Here is a 20175-nt window from a genome sequence, read left to right on the forward strand (position 1 = left end):
GATACGTATTCGACTGTATTTTTTGATGGTTCTTAACACTGTCCACAACTCCACCAGTTTTGGTGTCATCCGCAAACTTGCACATCCACAGCTTCATCCAAGTCTTTGATGTATATCACAAACAACAGAGGTTGCAGCACTGATCCTAATGGAACAGCACTGATCACAGTCTTCCAGCCAGCATAACAACCTTCCAAACCTATTCGCTGTCTTCTATAAGTCATTTCTGAGTTCAAACTTGCAATGCATACTTCATCTTTTGAATCAACCTACCATGAAGGATCTTATCAAATGACTTATTGAAATCTATGTAGATAACATCCACTGTTTTGGCTTCATCAAACTCTTTTGTCACCTTGCAGATACTTTTTAAATGTACTGAGGGGTTTTGATTCTACCATCTGTTTAAGCATTTAGTTTCAGGATCCTGTCTTCTAATCTAATCTGTCTATGGAGGGAAATGAACAGTTGAGCTCTAGGGCCAAGACTTCATCAGAAATGGAAATGAAGGGGACAGAAGCCAGAATAAAATTGTGGGTAGGAGCACAGGCTGGTAGGTGATAGGGAAAGGTAGATGTGTGTGGGAGTGGTGATGAAAGGAAATGATGTGACTTGTTAGAAGATGATAGATGTAAGATGTAAAGAGCTGAAGAAGGAGGATTCTGATAGGAGAGGGCAGTAGACCATGGAATAAGAGGGAAGGATGTGGGAGCCAGAGGGAAGTGATGGGCAGGTCATGGGGGGGGAGGGGAAGAAAAAGAATAAGAGGGCCTCTGTAACGAGGGGGAAATAAAGGGGGGTTCAGGGGAATGATAACCTTTCATTTCCTTCCATAGCTGCTACCTGACCTGCTGAGTTCCTCCCCTCCAGCATTTTGTGTATTGTTCAAGATTTCCAGCATCTGCAGAATCTCATGTGTCTTCTAATCCTTTTACCAGTTTCCTTGTTATATAGGGACAAGGAACAATACATAGAACAGCTATTGCAGTATTGCTAGAGTTGGATCCCTAGTCCTTACAAGTGCTTTGCACTAATTGAACCAAAAAAGGAAAACCATAACAAATTATAACTACATTCCTGTCTGTTGTATAGAGATTAGCTTGTCCTGGTTAATCAAATAACTTGTAGTAGTGGCATATAAGACATAAATCATTATTAAAGGCAGCTTCTTCCTGTATCCTATAAAGAACCGGTTTTCACAGGCTGATTTTTTTCTAGGCAGATAGTACCTGAAGTACTGAACTGGTGCATACTAAGAATATTGAGTTGAAATCCATCACAAGAGCATTAATTTTTGTTTTAAAATTATGTTCTCCAATTCATAGTGGAACTTGTGGACAAGTCAGTATTGTTCCATTAAAGCTTTACAAGTAACAAGTTGTATGCGAATAAACCAAAAAAATAGTTCATCCAGAATTTAAATTTCCTGATGAAGCGGTGACTGAGCAATTAGATTTGTGATGCATGTTTTATGTTACAATCCTATCCTTGATATCAGCAGGTGACATGAGAGTTTAAAATCAATTTCATTTTGTTTAGATGCTAATTGTTAACCACTTCCCACTTTTTAAATGGCTCAGCCATTAGGTTATTTTGTCTTGTTAATGGTTGCTCAATTATTTAGTGTTTGATTAAGTTATTTTAGTTATCTATCAATTCTAACATTATCTTTGTGCAGAAACAAAATCATTTTGGGCTAGGCATATCTGCAACTCATATTTTCAGTATTTATTATTATTTTGTTTTTCTCTTTTTTTGTACTTGCACAGTTTATTGTCTTTTGCAGATAGGTTGTCTGTCTTTGTGTGTAGTTTCTCATTGATTCTGTTGTGTTTCTCTGTTTTGCTGTGAATGCCTACAAGAAAATGAATTTCTAGATAGAATATGGTGATGTATATGTACTTTGTTAATAATTTTACTTTGAACTTTGAGGCATTTTTAGTATGTCTTGTTGAGTATGCAATCTTTTAAATTTGGTTATAGCCATCAACCATTGCAAAGATTATGTTAGTTAAACTCCGGATTTGAACATATGTTTTATAGATTTTATCTGCATCCATGCTTAAGTGCTTTGTTTTACAAAGATCACCATTGGTGGCTCATCTCTCATTGCTTGAACAACACTGGTTTCCAAAGCTTGCTTTTCTACAATAAAAAAAAGGAACATGTTTGGAGACAGTCTTTGAACACAAGTCAGTATTAAAATGAGAAAGCATTCCTGAGAGTCTATTTTTAATATACGTTTGTATTTGGCAAAAAATGGCCGTTGGATAATTGACTTGTACATTTTATCCTTTGTATTTGGTCTTGTCAAAACCATTGTGGCTTGCTTTTAATTCATTGCATCTTTAATGGGAGGGGATTGATTACCTTCTGGCTTACAACAATGTGAAAGTTAAAAACTGTCTGACAGGAATTTTCAAATAAATGCTCTTTAGGAATTTAACCCCTTCTTTAACGAAATGAGATTTGTAGATTCACTATCTTGTATTTTCCTCTCTTAGGAACATCCTGCAGGTTTAACTGTTCCCTTCCTTAGACCTTGCCTCTTAATATAGTTCATGCTTGCACCCATCTTGATTCTATTCTTTGGAAATCCATTTCTGTGCAGAAATGTCCTCCGTAAGTTCTAAAAATCATCATATATCTGTACCATAACTTGATGCAATGATTTTTCATTTGTAGCTCTGCAGTCTCTTGAATGTAATCATTATTAAATAACCTTACTTTGTTTTAGCTGCTCATTCTAATCATCTTCAATGTTGTTTATTGATTCATTTGTACAGCGCAGAGCAGGCCCTTCTGGCCCAAACAAGCCGTGCTGCCCAGCAATCCGCCTATTTAACCCTAGCCCATTCACAGTGTAATTTACGATAACCAAATAACCTACTAATCAGTACATCTTTAGAAGGTGGGAGGAAACTGGAGCACCTAGGGGAAACTCATCGGAAAGATGTACAAACTACTGACAGGCAGCATAGGAACTGAACTCTGAACTTCGATAACTTGAGTTGTACTACAGGGGTCCCCAACCTTTTTTGCATTGCGGACCGGTTTAATATTGACAATATTCCTGCGGACCGGCCGACCGGGGGCGGGGGGGGGGGGGGGTAGGGTTGCCAACGGACAAGAGTAGCAGTCAAATACGTTGTTTACCAGAAAGACTACAATGACCATGAAGCCTTGCGCGGGCACCAGTGTGCATGTGCATCGTGACCCGCCGATTCCACCCCCCCCCCCCCCCCAGCAAATCCTTTTTGGCGATTCTGTTTGTGGGGATGGGTGTTAATCACTACTGGAATATAGGCAATAAGTGGGTAATACACTTAATTTTGTATCTAAAAGGGTTTATCTAACGAATTTAATATTAAACACACAGCGCATATTTTCCTCGCATGAATACAGTGATAAGTCAATTATCAGGGGAGGACAGGGGAGCTTGAAGTAAGTGTTGAACAAACTTCCAGTAGAAGTGGTAGAGGCAGGTTCGATATTATCATTTAAGGAAAAATTGGATAGGTACATGGACAGGAAAGGAATGGAGGGTTATGGGCTGTGTGCAGGTCGGCGGGAGTTGGTGAGAGTAGCGTTCGGCACGGACTAGAAGGGCCGAGATGGCCTGTTTCCGTGCTGTAATTGTTATACAGTCACTTATAAGTCAATAGCATCATAACATTTTAAGTAACATTTGGATATTAAACACACAGCACATATTTTCCCCGTATAAATATATAAAATTATTGCAACACACAATATCGCTGAATCAGTGGGAGCCCTGGGCTTGTTTCCCTGCAACAACACGGTCCTATTGAGGGGTGATAGGAGACAGCGATACTCGAACTGGGTTCCTTATGTCCAGTCTATTCCGCAGTTTAGTTTTCGTTGCATTCATTGCAGAAAACTCCGCTTCGCAGAAAAATGTTGGAAATGAAAGCAACGTTTTCAGTGCTTTCGTGGCTATCTCAGGATATTTAGCCTTGACTTTGATCCAAAATGCTGACAGAGATGTTATGTCAAACATATTTTTCAGCCCGTCGTTATTTGCAAGCTCGAGGAGTTGATCTCCTTCCCACCCTGACACGGATGACGCGTGGGTCATGACCTCGCATGCGTAATGGCTGATCAGTGGCCGTGACAGGGAATGAGGAGAGGTGCAGCTGACTCATATCGCCGACTCATATCGCCAAATCATATCGCTTCCTCGCGGCCCGGTAGCGCATGCTCTGCGGCCTGGTAGCGGTCCGCGGCCCGGTGGTTGGGAACCGCTGTTGTACTACACTGCTTTGGCACACTGTATGGTGATTGAATTAGTACAGAAGACATTAATATTCCTGTATATTGAAAATAATTGAATTTTGGTATCTGTTGCGAAGCTATATGTATTTGTTTAATACTTGTTTCAGTAGCATTGGTGCATTAATATTGGCTCTGCCTTTTTGATCTTGGCACACAGAATTAGACATACTCTAAAGTTACAGATGCATCAGCTAAACAAAGCAGCAACAATGAAAATTTTGGGAATGAAATGTTAAGTGGTTTAAACCAGAATGTAGCAGTAAAAACAAATACTAAAAAAGAAGGAAAGGCTTGCAGTTTTATACAGTGTATTCAGTCTTGTGACATTCCAAATCCCTTGCAGCCAGTGAATTGCTAGATAAGTGCTGTCACTTGAAATGTAGGAACTACGGCATTGAATCTTTCCACAGCAACTCATAAACAGTGATACAGTAATGGTCAAGTAGTCTAGGGTAATAATTATTGAAGGATAGTTATGCCTCATTGTCTTGTCCAAAAGCCGGCATTAATGTGATGTATTACTTTTTGTGCTCAATTATCTAGAGTGGGTCTTGAATCCACAATTATTATTTCAGATTAACATATTTAACAAGCAATGCAGTTAAATTTTATCTACTGAGATCTAATTAATACTGATTAATAAATGCTAACATTAAAGTATTTGGGATCCCATTAAATATCTGGTATAGGATTAGGAATGAAGGGATTTCCTATAGCAGTAACCAAAGGGCAACTGTTTTATTTCCTTCCACAATATGCATTGCCATCTGAGGGTATGCAGCCTGAATGATTAATAGAAGCAGATTGAATAATAACTTAGGACAATTAATTTAATATTTCTCGGAATTTGCCTTTCAATTTAAGGGAATGTGGGGGAAATGTAGAATTATAACGACAGAGAATGAATGTAGGTTATATTGAACATGTGATTCCTACACATCAAGAAAGTTGGTTCCAATTTTTAAGCAGATTCTATAGAGGATGTAATTAAATACAAAATATAATCATGACTGTCTGAAAACAGTTTCTGTCTGGATGATTTATGTATGCTGCGAGTTGCACAACCAGTCTCTCTATCCTAAATGAAAATAAGTTCTTGTGCAATATATTGAAAGTTTGGTTGTGTTCCTGTGTTCTGTGACTAGCATCATGATGCCAATTACAGAATGGCTCCCATGCAATTTACATTCTAATGTGTTTTTTATTATTTTACAATAATCAATGCAGTTCTGCTTATCCCCTAGTTCATCTTTTCTGCTGCTGGGTCTATCACTCAATCTTCATTATTAGTAGATTTGACTGTTTTTAATACATATTTCCACTTGGTTTCACATATTCGTACTCATTCAATATCTTGAGTTTCTTCAAAGAATTTGGTTCTTGTGACTTGCTGCACCCATATGCTCATGAGCTTGCGAGTTGTTTTACGGTATACTTTGATGCTTTTTCAATGCTTGTTCTCTTTTCCAGATATCTCTTTGGCCTTCTTCCTCCCTGTTTACTTAATCATGTTCCTCATATTATAGGTTTTGCCATTCCTTCATTTACCTCTTTCTTAGATCTGTCCCTTCAATACATTTGCCCAGAAACCTCATTCTCTAGCACTTAGATTTTAGAATCTAGAACATAGAACAATATAGCACAGGAGCGGGCTCTTCGGTCCATTATATTATGCCAAACTAGTTAAACTGGTAATTCAATGCATAACTAAATTAATCCCTTCTGCTACGTTATATTCATAACCTTCAATTCTTGAAAGGTCGAGATGGAATGGGTATGGAGGGTGTTTCAGTTAGTGTGTGAGAGGGCACAGCCTCAGAATAGAATAGAAGGACATTCCTTCAGAACAGAGACAAGAAGGAATTGCTGTACCAAACCATAAGACAACCAATCAGGATACTTTGAACATTAAGTTATCTGTCGAAGTTTGTTGATGATGTGCCCAAACTACTTAACCCATTAAGAAAGTAAGGATACTCATGCTCCTTTAGGGTAGTGAATATATAAAAGATTGAAGGTTATGGAAAGAGGCTATCTGAGACTAGCCACGATCATACAAAGAATGGTGGGTGAGTGGAATGCACTGCCAGCGAAGGTAGAGGCAGATACAATAGGGTCTTTTAAGAGACTGTAGGAAGCTTGTCGAGTAGGTTACATGGTGGGCACAGCATTATGGGCCGAAGGGCCTGTAATGTTCTGTAGATTTTCTGTGTTCTATGGGGCAACCTTTGGGGTCCTTGAGGAATTGAGGATATAAAAAAAATCATCTTGAACCTCTGTAACCTCTGTCTAAAAGAATAATTGGGACTGAATAGGAATTTTTGAACTGAAGTAAACTCTGTCTTCAGCAGTGAGCTAAAACAAGCTCATTACCAGTTCTCTTTGGTTTGCAGAGAGACATTAAGAGTTAGATTATATTGTACATTGTACCGTCATTTGAGTGGGGGAGGAGGGCTCACCGATAAGGACAGGAATGAACATCCATCTGTAATTAAGTCAGGGCCTAGCAAAAGGAATAACTGATAAGAACTGGACAGCACATCCATCTGTCATTAAGCCTTGATTTGGCAGACTCTCTTATCTAAGAAATTAAGTTTTGCACCAACAGACTTGGGCGTACCAGTTCAAATGACATCCTGCAACAGTAACGTATGGGGCTTACTATGTATAAATATATCGCTGTAACCTGACTAAGGGAGCCCACTTGTTGGATGGTGGCAGTACTTATGTGCCTTCCCTTCGACAACTGGGTTTCAAACTCCTGCAGGAGGGTGCGCAATAAACTGTTGTCACTATAAGAAGCTGGTCTCCTGCGTTTTATTCAGATTCAGCTTTAACATCCTGGTGGCCTACTTCTATTTTCTTCAGTGTTTCAAGGCCACTTTTTTTTTGTCTTTGTTAATTGATAAGTGAAATTGCTTGTACTTGTCTGGACTTGACCACAACCACTGTAAATAAACACGAAATACCTGAATTTGTTGTCTGAACTGCATGATTTCCTGCCTACAGCCCACCGTTAGCACTTAGGACCCTGCTGAATTTCTGTGGTAAATTATGATCATCAACCTGTAATGTTAACTCTTTTTCTCTGCAATCATACTCTGCCTGCTTTTAGCATTTCCAGCAATTTTTCCTGCCTTGTTTCATTACAAAGTCATTTGCAGCTGGTAAAGACTAGGCCAAAGCTTCAATGACAACAGCTTTTTTTCCCCCCTCACTTTTCTTCTGTCCTAAATCCTGCACCCTGTCTATCAGCACTTTGTTGCATAAGACCCCACCACTTTACAAAGCCTCTATATTGTGGATGAAACTGTACCTACCTTTAAATTCACGGTGAGAGTAAGCAATCGGCAAGGCTCATGCATTTTCTATATATTATCTGTGAACTTCAATGACACCTCTTTTGACAAGCTGTGGTGTGCAGTGCTTCTATTGTGCCTGGAAGCAGTAGGCAGGTATATACACATTTCCAATTTATTCATTCGGATGGTGTTAGAAATGCCATAAAAGGAACATAATCAGAATCAGGTTTATTATTGGTGACTAGCGTGACATGAAGTTTGTTTTGTGGCAGAAGAACAGTAAAGAGACACAAATTTACTATAAATTAAAAAAACGATATTGTGGGGGGAGAAAAAAGGATTAATAACAAGCTAGTGTTCTTGGGTTAGTGGACCATTCAGAAACCTAATGTTGGAGGGGGAAGAAACTGGTTTTGAATCACTGAGTATGGGCCTTCAGGCTCCTCGACAACCAGTAGTGAGAAGAGGGTATGTCCCAGATGATGAGGATTCTTTGTAGTGAATGCTGCCTTCTTGAATCTTTGCCTCTTGTAGATGTCCTCAGTGGTGAGAAGGGTTGTGCCTACGGCGATTGAGTCTGTAATCTACCATAGTCTCTTGGAGTTCCAGGAGAATCTATTTTGGGCCCAACACAATGATATAATTGTGAAGCCTTTGGTATGTCTCCAAAGATTTGCAGATTTCGGCAGCAGTGGAGAACATTCTGGCTTGTTGCATCACTGCCTGCTATGGAGGCTCCATGTGTACATGCTGTACCAATAAAGACTGAGATCGCATAATATAATGTTGTTTGTTGTTTTTTTTTTACAATTTTGTATCAAAGAATCATTCCCAGTTCATTTGGGTTTCCAGTCTGATATATGTGCCCGATAGATTTTTTTTCTAGGCACTTAGCTTACTGTCAAATTACTTGCATATCTCTATCATTCTTGCTTTTTGCATAATTATGCATTTAACAGGGGTTCTATGTAAAAAAAGAGTGGTTTGTAGATCTCCTTTCCTAATAAAAAGAACGATTGCTGCAAGTCCTCAGTTGTTGCCATACCAAGGTGGGGAGTTCATATTTGAATTAATATCTTGTTTTGAGTAATATAAATAATGAACCACTTGGGGTGCACCAGAAATAGGAATTCCGTTTACACAAAAACACAGCCTGTCCTGGTCCAACCAGGATAATCAAAGGTGCCACTCACCCCGAGCATTCTCTTTTATACTCCCTCCCACCAGGCAAAACATGCAAAACCCTGAAAGGATGCATCACCAGACTCAGATGGCTACTGTCTTGCTGTTTTGACTACTTACTGAATGTTTCCTTGGTAGATAAAATAGATTCTTGACCTGCACTGCAGTCTCTCGGTATTGTAACAATTCATTCTGCACTCTGGTATTGTTTTTACGATGCGCTACCTCAGTCCACCATTGTAATGAATTGATCTTTATGGACAGTATATGAAAGACAAATTTTTCTGAGAACCTCGGTACATGTGATAATAATAAATCAATTTACCACAGCATTGATTAACTATATTTGCTTTTGTAAATGTTAGTGTACTGTATTCAGTTTTTTCCATCATTGTTATTTATGCTTAATCATTCCATATGTTTTAATTGTGTAATCAATCTGAGTGGAAAAATACTGTACCTAGTGTGCACGCTTTTTTTTTACCTGAATTGTCATAGATTTAGACAGTATTTGGTGCAATATGCTATTGATATGATTTTTTTATATAAATGTTTAAATTGGATTTTTTCAATTTATCATAATAAATCCAACCAAAATTTTCTTTAAGGTGCTATACTTGGTCGATCCGAGAAGCAAGTATGCATTATCTATAATGCCAGTAGGGATAAAGATCGAGCAAATAACACTGCGATTGAGAACTGCGTTGAAGAAAAGGATAAACGGGGACACTGTTATGCCACCTGGAAGAACAACTCTGGTTCAGTAGAAATTGTAAAAGGAGGCTGCTGGCTGGATGATTGGAACTGCTATGACAAGTAGGCAAAAAATTGTTACTCCTATCTTTTTTTCACAGAATCCTCTAAATTTTCTGTGGTTATGTAAAAAGGAAAAAACTAAAAGTTAATATGGATACCTTCCAGACTGATACTGAAGAAATTGTATTGGGGAATAAAGAAATGGTATAGAAATTAAATGAATATATTGTATCAGTCACAGAAGAAAGCACAAATAATCTGGAAATGGTGGAGAAAGAAACAAATTTAGAGAGGATGGCAAGCTGAAAGAAATTACAATTGGTTTTAAAAAATTGTATCAGAGAAAATAATGGGACTGAGTGAGAAATCCCCAAGAGCTTATAATTTCCATTACAAGCTTTTGAAAGGGGAGGGGGACAATAAAAATAGAAGGTACATGGGTTATCATCTTCAAAAATTACAGATTTCTGGAATGGATTAACAAGGTAGTAAACATAATCACTCTATATCCCTCTATTTAAGAAGAGGGATTTAAAAAAACTCAGAACTATGTGCCAGTTAGCTTGACATCAGAAGTAGGGAAATTGTTGAAATCAATTAATACTGGAGTAGTAACAGGACACTTTTTTTTAAAACAGAAATTGTAATAGGGCTAGACAAAGTCAATATGAATTGGTGAAAAGTCAGTAATGTTCAGCGTGCATGCACACACAAAAAAATTCTACAATGCCGGAAATCCAGATTAACTCATACAAGATGCTGGAGGAACTCAGCAGGGCAGGCAGTGTCTGTGGAGAGGGATTAAACAGTCTGACATTTCATATCAGGACTGGAAAGGAAGAAAGAAGTCGTCAGACCAAGGTGGAGGAAGGGGAAGAAGTACAAGCTGGCAGGTGATAGTTGGAGACCAGGTGAGGGGGAAGGTGGGTGGGGGAGTAGAGATGAAGTAAGAAGCTGGGGGGTAATAGGTGGAAAAGGTAAAGGGCCGATGGAGGAGGAATCTGATCGGAGAGGAGAGTGGACCATGGGAGAAAGGGAAGGAGAAGGAGCACTAGAGGGAGGTGATAGGCAGGTGAGCAGAAGTGAAGAGGTTGGAGGGGAACCAGAATAGAGAATGGAGAAAGGGAGGCAGAAGAAATTACTGTAAGTTAGTGAAGTTGATGCTTATGCCATCAGGTTGGAGGCTACCCAGATGGAATATAAGGTGTTGCTCCTCGAATGGGAAAGTGGCGTCATTGTGACCATGGACCAACATGCCAGAGTGGGATACTGTACTGATGTGAATAATGGATTAATTGTTGGTTAGAAATAATCAGTGGTGGAAAATAGGTCTTCTGGGTTGGAGAGTTCGTATTCATGATATGTAGCAAATCTTGGTACAGAACCTCAGGCTATTGACCATCTCTATCTTTGTGATAAAGGAGACCACAAAACTAATTCATCTGAATTCATGAACATCGATGGCATGAACCTCAATTGCTCAAACATCCAGTAATGCCTCCTGCCCTCCTTGCAGCATTTCCCATCCCCTTGTCCCCCTGTCAAGTTACCTCCTTGCCTGCCCATCACCTCACTCTGGTGCTCCTTTTTTCTTTTTTCTGCCCCTTTTTTCTTTCTTCCATGGCCTTCTGTCTTTTTCACTAGTCAACTTCCTAGCTCCTTGCTTCATCCCTCCCCCTTTAAGTTTCACCTATCACCTGGCATTTCTCTCTTACCCCCCCCCCCCAAACTCCTTTGGCATTTCAAATCTACTTTTCAGCATTTTTTTCTCTAGTGCTGCCAAAGGGTTTCAGCCGAAACGTTGACTACTTTTTTTTCATAGATGTTGCCTGGCCTGCTGAGTTCCTCCAGCATTTTGTGTGTGTTGCTCATCAAGATTCTGATCTAGACTAATGATAAAAAGATTGGTGACAGTATGAGATGAGAGGAAGATGTGCAGGAACTTCAGTGGGATATAGGAAGGGTGAGTGAATGTGAGAGCACAGCAAATGGAATTTAATGTGAAAAATAAAGTTACCAGTTTTGATGGAGAGAAAAGGGAAAGATGGAGCATTTTGAAATGGTGAGCAATTGAGGGGTGATTGATATTTGAAGAGATCTGAGTATCCATATGCACCAAACACTGAAACTTAGTGTTCAGGTACAGCAAAACAGCAGAAAAACTTCAGAGCAGAGTTTCCCACCTTTTTTTTTAAAATGCCGTGGACCAATACCATTAAGCAAGGGGTCTGTGGACCCCAGGTTGGGAACCCCTGCTTTAGAGTGAGAAAGAGTAGGCTAGTTAGCCCCTTGGACCTAATTAATTATTCAATAAGAGCATGGCTGATCCAGTCTCCCCTCACATAACCCATGACTGCTAGTTATATGCACTACAACATCCATGCCACAGAAGTGTCGCGGGAAAAGTCATCTCTCATAAAAGAGAATCCAACCAACTACCTTTGACATTCAATGGTATTGTCATTTGCAAAACTCCCGCCACCAGTATCTTGGTGGTGACAATTATGCAGAAGTGCAGGATCAGCTATTTAAATGGTCTGGCATCAAGAGCAGACCAGAATTTGCATTGAGTAACTCACCTCCTGACATCTCTGCTCCTTTCCATAATCTACAAGGCACAACTCAGGAGCATGATGGAATACCCTCCTGTCACATAGATGACTGCAGTTCCAGATTTCTCAAAGAAGCTTGACAGCATGCAAGTCAAAGTAGCTGATTGGTTGGTGCATTATCCATCTCCCTGAACATTCATTCTCTCCAATACCACTGCGCTGTGGTGGCAGTCCATACCTACTACAAAATGCACTGCAGTTACTTGCCCAAATGCTCCAACACCACCTTCCAAGTATACCACTTCTACCATCAAGAAGTGTGCGCAAGAGCAAAATGTGCATGGTAATACCACAACCTGCATGTCCCATCGAAGTTGTACACAGTGCATTTTTCCAATAAGAAATTAAGCTGGCTGGACCTATGCTCTCAGGTTTAGAAGAATGAGAAGTTATTTCGCTAAAGCCTGTAGAATTTTTATTGACAGAGTAAATACAGGGATGGTTATACTCTGATTGTGGAGGTTCCATCACGGAGTATATTGAAGATAGAGATTGATGGAATGATTGATTGATATAGCTGGGCCTATGCATTTGTTCCCTGTAGTACCTAATTAGTTACAGTTTGCCAACCTGAGAAAGATCTAGTTATTCCCAATCTTTGCTTTCTGTCTGTTTAAAACAATTCTCAGCTCATGCCAGTAGATAACCCCCATTTCCAAGTACCTTTGTGTAAATTCTTTAAAGTCTGCTGGAAAAAGTAGATGCATCATATTAATTTATTCTCCCCTATCTTTGGTCATGTACTCAAAGAATTTATTCAGTTAGTCAAATGTGATAACCCTTTCACATATTCCTGATTACTGTACTCAGTCTTATTAAATATATAGCTTCTGTTTCTTAAACCCTTTTGTGCACTTGAATTTTGAAAGGTTTAAATCATACTTCACCATTTAAATTTAAGGTCCATTGTAACTTCTTGACTGAACATATATCAAGCATTCCATATAATTTTGTCTCCATATAACTTTATTTTATAGAGGTGAATGTATCGAAACAAAAGAGAGCCCTGAGGTGTTTTTCTGTTGTTGTGAAGGAAGCAAGTGTAATGAGAAGATTTTTTACGTTCCGATCATTCAGGATGTACCATGTAAGTTTTGACTTGTTTGATTTTTATATTTAAGTGTCCTAAAATTTTTTGCAATAGATTGGTTTTTATCAAGAAATAATAAAATAATGGAAATTGTCTATTTCTGTGTAACTGGATATTTTGGAGTCTATGCTACATATTTGAATGCTATTAAATTAATAGTTTTACAAGGAGGCTGATGAAGCAAAGGTAGTCAACGTCGTCTACATGGGCTTTAGCAAGGCTTTTGACAAAGTCCTGCAAGGGAGGTTGATCAAGAAGGTTCAGTGGCTTGGCATTCAGAATAAAGTAGTAAATTGGATTCAACGTTGGCTTCGTGGGAGAATCCAGAGTGGTACTAGGTGATGTCTCTCTGACAGGAGGCCTTGGCTAGCTATATACCGCAGGGATTGGTGCTGGGTTTTTTGTTGTTTGTCATCTATATCAACGATCTGGATGATAAAATGGTAAACTGGATCAGCATATTTGCAAGTAACACTAAGATTGGGCATAGTGGATAGTGAGGAAGGTTGTGAAAGCTTACAGCGTGATCTGGAATAGCTGGTGAAATGGGCTGAAAAAATGGCAGATGGAATTTAATGCAGGCAAGTATAAAGTGTTGCACTTTGGGAGGATAAGACTTGCACAGTGAATGAATGGTAGGGCACTGAGGAGTGCAGTAGAACAGAGGGATCTGGGAATACATATTTATAATTCCTCAGAGGTGATGTCACAGATAGGTAGGGTCATAAAAAGAACTTTTGGTGCATTGGCCTTCATAAGTCAAAGTATTGAGTACAAGAGTTGGATGTTATGTTGAAGTTTTGTAAGATGTTGGAAAGATTAAATTTGGAATATTGTATGCAGTTCTCATTACTACAGAAAATATATCAAGAAAATTGAAAGGGCACAGAGAAAATTTACAAAGGTGTTGCCAGGATTTGAGAATCTGAGTTAGAGGGAAAGGTTGAATAGGCTAGTACATTATTCTCTGGAACATAGGAGAACGAGAGGGGTGGTTTGATAGAGGTATATAAAAATAATGCAAGATATGAATAGGGTTAATGCAAGCAGGCTTTTTCCACTGAGGTTGGTTGAGACTCGAACTAGAGGTTATAGGTTAAGGGTGAAAGGTGAAATATATAAGGGCAACCTGAAGGTGGTGCGAGTGTGGAATGAGCTGCCACAAAAGTGGTGGATACAGGTTCAATTGCCACATTTAAGAGAAGATTGGATGAGTACATGAACGGGCGGTGGGGGTACGGAGGGCCATGATCCAGGTGTTGGTTTATGGGACAAGGCAGAATAACAGTTCCAGATCAGTGTGTTGTGTGAATCTGACTCTACTAAACTTGTATGTAAAAGATGCAAATAATGGTGCTTTTCACAGTGCCTCTTGGATGTAACTTCAGTTCGCACTTCATTTACAGAGGTTTTAATAACTTTGATTTGAGCATTATGGGGTAGAAATGTTTTTTACTATATGGAAATGTGGCAGCAAATTTTAATATGGCAAACTCCCTTTATCAGGTAAGTTCAATAATCAGAAATATCTACCAATATCAGTTTTGTTTTTTTTGCAAAGGCATAGAATCTTTTGCTTCTTTTTTCTTCAAGTTGTGTTATAAGACCTCTTCTGGGTGGATGGAGGAAATAAGGATAGATGGTTGCTTCAGCTTCTCATTCATAGGCAGAACCATTAACTGTTGAGCATTCCCTTAGATGTAAGACTACAACTAGCAAACCAAATGAGAATATTCCCTCTTTGGAATTTACACATATCGAATGTGTCCCTCATCCTTGGTATTAACAATGTGGATAAAATGATGGAGACATGTAGGACAATCAGAGGTTTGAGAATAGTAGTAGGAGATTCAATTTCCCCGGTATTAACTGACATTACCTCAGCATGAAAGGCCTGAGTAGTATGTTTATAACAGTATGTTTAAAGGGTATCCATGAGAACTTTTTGAGCCAGTGTTACTTGAAGAGGCAGTATTGGATCTAATATTTAAAGCATATAGCCAAGGAAATGGATGGAATGTTGATTGGTGAGTGTTCTGGCAAAAGTAACAATAATTTTAAATTTCAAGATGATGATTGAAATGGATGAGGAAGGCTAGATCAGAATTTAAAGTCATGAACTGGGGAAAGGCTGATTTCAATATTGCAAGCTCAGGCCTGACAAAAATGCACTAGGGTCAGCCAGTTGCTCTTAAGCCACATCCAACAAATCCAACAAGAGTGAGAATTCAGGGCTTGAGGTGTTACCATAAGTGTGAATGGCAAGGACCAGAAGTCTAAGGAATAGTAGGTGTGGAGTGATGCTGGTGTTTGGGAGGAAAAAAGCAAGCATATGGAAATATTTGAGGCATAACATTATTGAGTAAACATAGTAAGGAACTAGTTAAGAAGAAATTGGGAAGGCAAAGAGAAATTGACTGGCAGATAAGATTAAGGAAAATCCCAAAGCAAATAATCATGTAAGTGTGGCTCTATGAGGGACCACAAGAACAATCTGTCGCAGAGCCAGAGGTCACAAATGAAGTCTTTATTATGATTGTAGTTTGACAATTTAGGATGGTGGAGAGTAAAAAATATTTTTTATTATAAATGTGTTATTAGATGTCTTAGATTTAAAAATTAGATCTGATGAAATGTATCCAAGCTGCTATGGAAAGCAGAGACAGATTTTTAAATCCTTGCTGCACTTGAGGTACCAGAGAGCTGGAAAGCAACAAACGTGGCAAAAGGAAATAGATAAGTTGAGATTGTTATCATAAGCAGAAGACAGATACAGTAGTGTCACAAAATGTAAATTCATATAAGCAGTATTCATATAAACATTATACAATTTTTGCAAGAAAATGCAATTTGAACAAAATAAAAACAAAGTCAATTTTTGGTGCAAAGTGGTCCTTGTGTTGCCAAACTGTAGTAATTTGGGTTTTGCCAATTCCTTCGAGAATCAAATAGTTGAAGGGAATTACCTGTACAGTACTAGAACCTGGTGGTGTGAGACATCAGGTTTTTCTATTTCTTACTCAATGGTAGTTGTGAAAAGGTGGCATGGCTTGGATGGTGGGGTAATTTTGATAGATGTTCCCTTCTTGAGACAGCGCTTCCTGTAGATGGTGCAGAATAATGTGTCCGTGATATACCCATTGGACTTGCTTTCCTGAGCATTTGAGTTGCTGTAGCAGACTGATGCAACCAGTCAGAATACGTTCAACGGTACATCTGTGAAAGATTGTTAAGAGCGATGACAATCCGAATCTCCTTAACCTCTTATGGAAGTAAAGACTCTAGTGCACTTTCCTTATGATTGCATCTCTGTGCAAGGCCCAGGACTGGTCATCTGATATGGAACAGCCAGGAATCTAAAGCTGCTGACCATCCACTGCTGATCTGCCCAATTTAGATTGGTGTATGTAGATCCCTTCCCTTCCTGAAATCAACAATCAAGTCTTCAGTTTTGGTGGCATTGAATGAGAGGTTATTTTTGCAGAACCAATCGACTATCTCACTCCAGTAAGCTGATTCATCACCACCTGTGATTTGTCCAACAACAGTATTATCATCAACAAATTTGAAGACTGCATTGGAGCTGTGTGTAATAGTGACCAAGGGGCTAAGCACACAGGCCTGATTTGCACCTGTTTTGAAGGTCGGTGAGGGATAATTGTGTTGAATGCTGAGCTGTAGTCAACAACCAGCAGCCTGACCTATGAATTCCTATTTCCCTGATGGTCCAGAGCAGGGAGAAGACACAGAGAAATCATGTCTGCTGTTGACCTGTTGTGGTGGTAGGCAAATGTGAGACAGACATTAATTTGTGCTCTAACCAACCTCTTTTTAAAAAAAAAAGTTCAAAATACATTTATTGTCAAAGTATGCATGTATGCTATATATACAACCATGAGAGTCATTGCTTTACAAACTGCCACAAAACAAAGAAACCCTATGGAACCTGTTTTTTTTTAAAATAGTCTATCAAACACCCAACGTGCAGAAAAAAAATAAGTAGTGCCAACAATAAAAGTAAGGAAATAACTTTCAGAACTGGCGTTCACAAAAGTGAGTCCACAGCCACGAAGCTAGTCATCACTGAAGCCAATCCAGGTGCCTGTTAGTTGTAGGCTATAGTCTCAGTTCAGCACAGAGACAAGTAAATCTCACAGAGCAGCGAGCTGAGCACTGACCCATCCTTTGCCTCCAGCCAGCACCCTGATCTTTACAATCTGGCCAGGTGCTTAAATCGTGCAAACCTTGTTGTTCCTCGCTCTCAATCCTGGGCCCTGCCACTTTGATATACCCTTGGACCCAGTGTTTAAATCGATCAAACCTCTAGTCTTTCTTTGTTCTTGGGCCCAGGCTCTGCCGTCATGACTCTGCATCACCTCACCTCTCCTCAGTTCTGCTACACCAAATTGTTTCTAAACGTCTGCTCCAGCGATGGCCAAACATTGGATCAATCATCGCTCTCATGTCCAAGCCTTGCCGCCTCAATTCAGCCCGTACGTGCTGCATCACAACCATCCTACACCTTCAAGACCAGTTCACACTGCAAAAATGCCAGGTCATACAGGCAGTGCAACAGCTCAGCTCCAAAAGGGAAGTTGCAGGCTATTGATTACAGTGATCATATCCAAGAAAAAGTGTGATTAATACAGTAATTCGAAGGGTCTCGGTCCGAAGCGTCGACTGTACCTCTTCCTAGAGATGCTGCCTGGCCTGCTGCATTCACCAGCAACTTTGATGTGTGTTGCTTGAATTTCTAGCACCTGCAGAATTCCCCGTGTTTACAGTAATTTTTTTTGTTTTGTTTGCTACCAGCAAGTGGTTGATGTGCCAGGACCATCTTAAACCGGAAGGTTTTAAAGCACCTCTTGGGAAATGAGCCTGACTAGGTGCTGATGATTCAGTACTTACAGTTCAGGTATTAAAATGGTTATGAATACGGATAAGTCTGAACATGGAGGGAGCATTAAGATAGGTTATGGCAAATTGTGGCATCTCACTTCCAGCAAGTCTCTTAATGTAGTAAACAAACAAGGAAACTTCGAATTTCAATGCCTTTAGTTTCAAATTAACATGAATGTAATTTCAATCATTGAGCTGCAGGATGCAGATGATGCTGAGCTTTGTGCATGCTTGCAGGCTGAATTTCATTTACATAATACTGAAACACATGAGAGAATGAATACTGTATTAAATACAAGACAACACAGAATCTGCACCAGCTTCCTCATCCTTAAACAAGAAAGATCATAGGCAAGATGTTAGTAAATGTGGATTTCATCCCAAATCTTGGAAATCGTATTTCACCATTGGCAAGATTCACAGAATTCACCACTGCGTCCAGTGTGCCAGCACTTTCTTCAGTCATCTGAGCTGCAGCTACCTCGAATGTTCTCAGAACCTCGTGGGGAAATAATTATACCATGCCCATTGACTTGTATCCTGTGATCACTCAAAATATTGAAGTGTCTGGAAGACAGGTTGTAAAGTTTATTCAGGAGTATATGAAGTGTAGAAACTCCCAACTCTCTGCACCATCTGCGTGAGCTTTTGCAGATTTTGCGTAATACATAATGGCTACAGAGGTGGAGTCGGCCTAGCAAGAAGAACCAGCGATTCTGAGAAACAGTTGAAGTGGTTAATACAATCAAGCTACCTATGGAAACCTCAGATTCAGAAATGTATGGTGCACCACTGGAAAAACTGTGCGCTGGTTAGTTTTAATATGATTATGTGTGTTTGGCATCATTTTCTTCTCCAAAATATTTGGATATGCTTTGTCATATAATGAAGTGCTAGTTTAATCTAGGTTTGGATTGTGCATTTTGGTTTGTGGATTTGATAACATTGTCAACAGTGCTGTTGCTATGGATGCTTCATGATGGTAAGATTAAAACCTGCATATTTTTCTTGTAGTGCAACTTGTAGGAAATTACTAGGGAAAACAGAATGTATATTTTTATTTACTAAGTGTCACAAAGGCATTGTCAGTCTGTTTGTGAGTGACCTTTCTATTTTCAAAGGAGTAAATGGTATGAGAAAATTCTACACTTTTTCTAAAAGGGAAGGAGCTCTTTTCTCTTTTACAAGGGAAACCATTTAAGATGATTCTGGAACAATTCTTTTTGAAGTGAAAATAGAGTATCTTGGGGGAAAAAAAATAAGCAGTCCAAGGTCTTCTATATGTACCTGTTAGGCTGTGTTGGATTCTTATTTATTCGAATTTCAGAGTGATTAAGTATAGGGCATGTATATACATTTCAATTGTTAGGTTAATATTGAGAATTAGGTGATGTTATCCATAAGATTGGAAGTACAAGATGCAGAATATTGATTGGTCATTTGCTTGTATTATGGGCTGTTTGAGAAAGGATGTAGCATGAATAATTAATAACTTCTCAGACAGCTTGGTAACAACTGATCCTGAATCACTTGGGGTTACAATTATTTTTTTCAGAATCTAGAATTCTAAATTCTAACTTTGCCAGGTGTGACTTGAATGTGCAAACTACTCAGTACTTCAGATGTTCTGTTCTACTTTTAGTTTTGTCTGCAGTGATCTCTTTTTTTGGTGCTGTAAAATAATGTCAAATGTTTTGCAGTAAGTTTATGTAATATCATTATAGTTGTTTCCCAGAGAGTCCAGGATCTTGTGTTCTTTTTGGAATAGTGTATTCAAATTTTTTCTTCTTTCATTACATAATTCATAGAGAGAATTGATACTGTACAATTGTAGACCCAGTATTTGGGTCTTTTATTTCTCACTCTGTTCCAAGCAAAAAGCAAATGCAAGTGGATTCTGAGGGATGATGTAAGCTGTAGAAAGGTGCAGATTAAGGAAGGATAGGTAATCTTGGATTTGTTAAAGGTGGCTGAAGTGATTGTGGAGACATTAATAATGATCTTTCAAGAATCACTAGATTTTGGAATGGTTCCAGAA

General features: G+C 39.0%; 1 protein-coding gene across 1 annotated transcript in view; it reads left to right on the plus strand.

Annotated features, from left to right (window-relative positions):
• acvr2aa (activin A receptor type 2Aa) overlaps positions 1-20175 on the plus strand; it is a 146878-nt gene that overhangs the window by 72390 nt on the left and 54313 nt on the right. Inside the window, exons 2-3 of the mRNA XM_072258626.1 lie at positions 9389-9596; positions 13126-13235. Of these exons, the coding sequence (XP_072114727.1) occupies positions 9389-9596; positions 13126-13235 (318 nt within the window). The remainder of the gene's footprint in view (positions 1-9388; positions 9597-13125; positions 13236-20175) is intronic.

This window comes from Mobula birostris, chromosome 5 (genome assembly GCF_030028105.1).
Source record: "Mobula birostris isolate sMobBir1 chromosome 5, sMobBir1.hap1, whole genome shotgun sequence".
NCBI classification, from domain to species: domain Eukaryota; kingdom Metazoa; phylum Chordata; class Chondrichthyes; order Myliobatiformes; family Myliobatidae; genus Mobula; species Mobula birostris.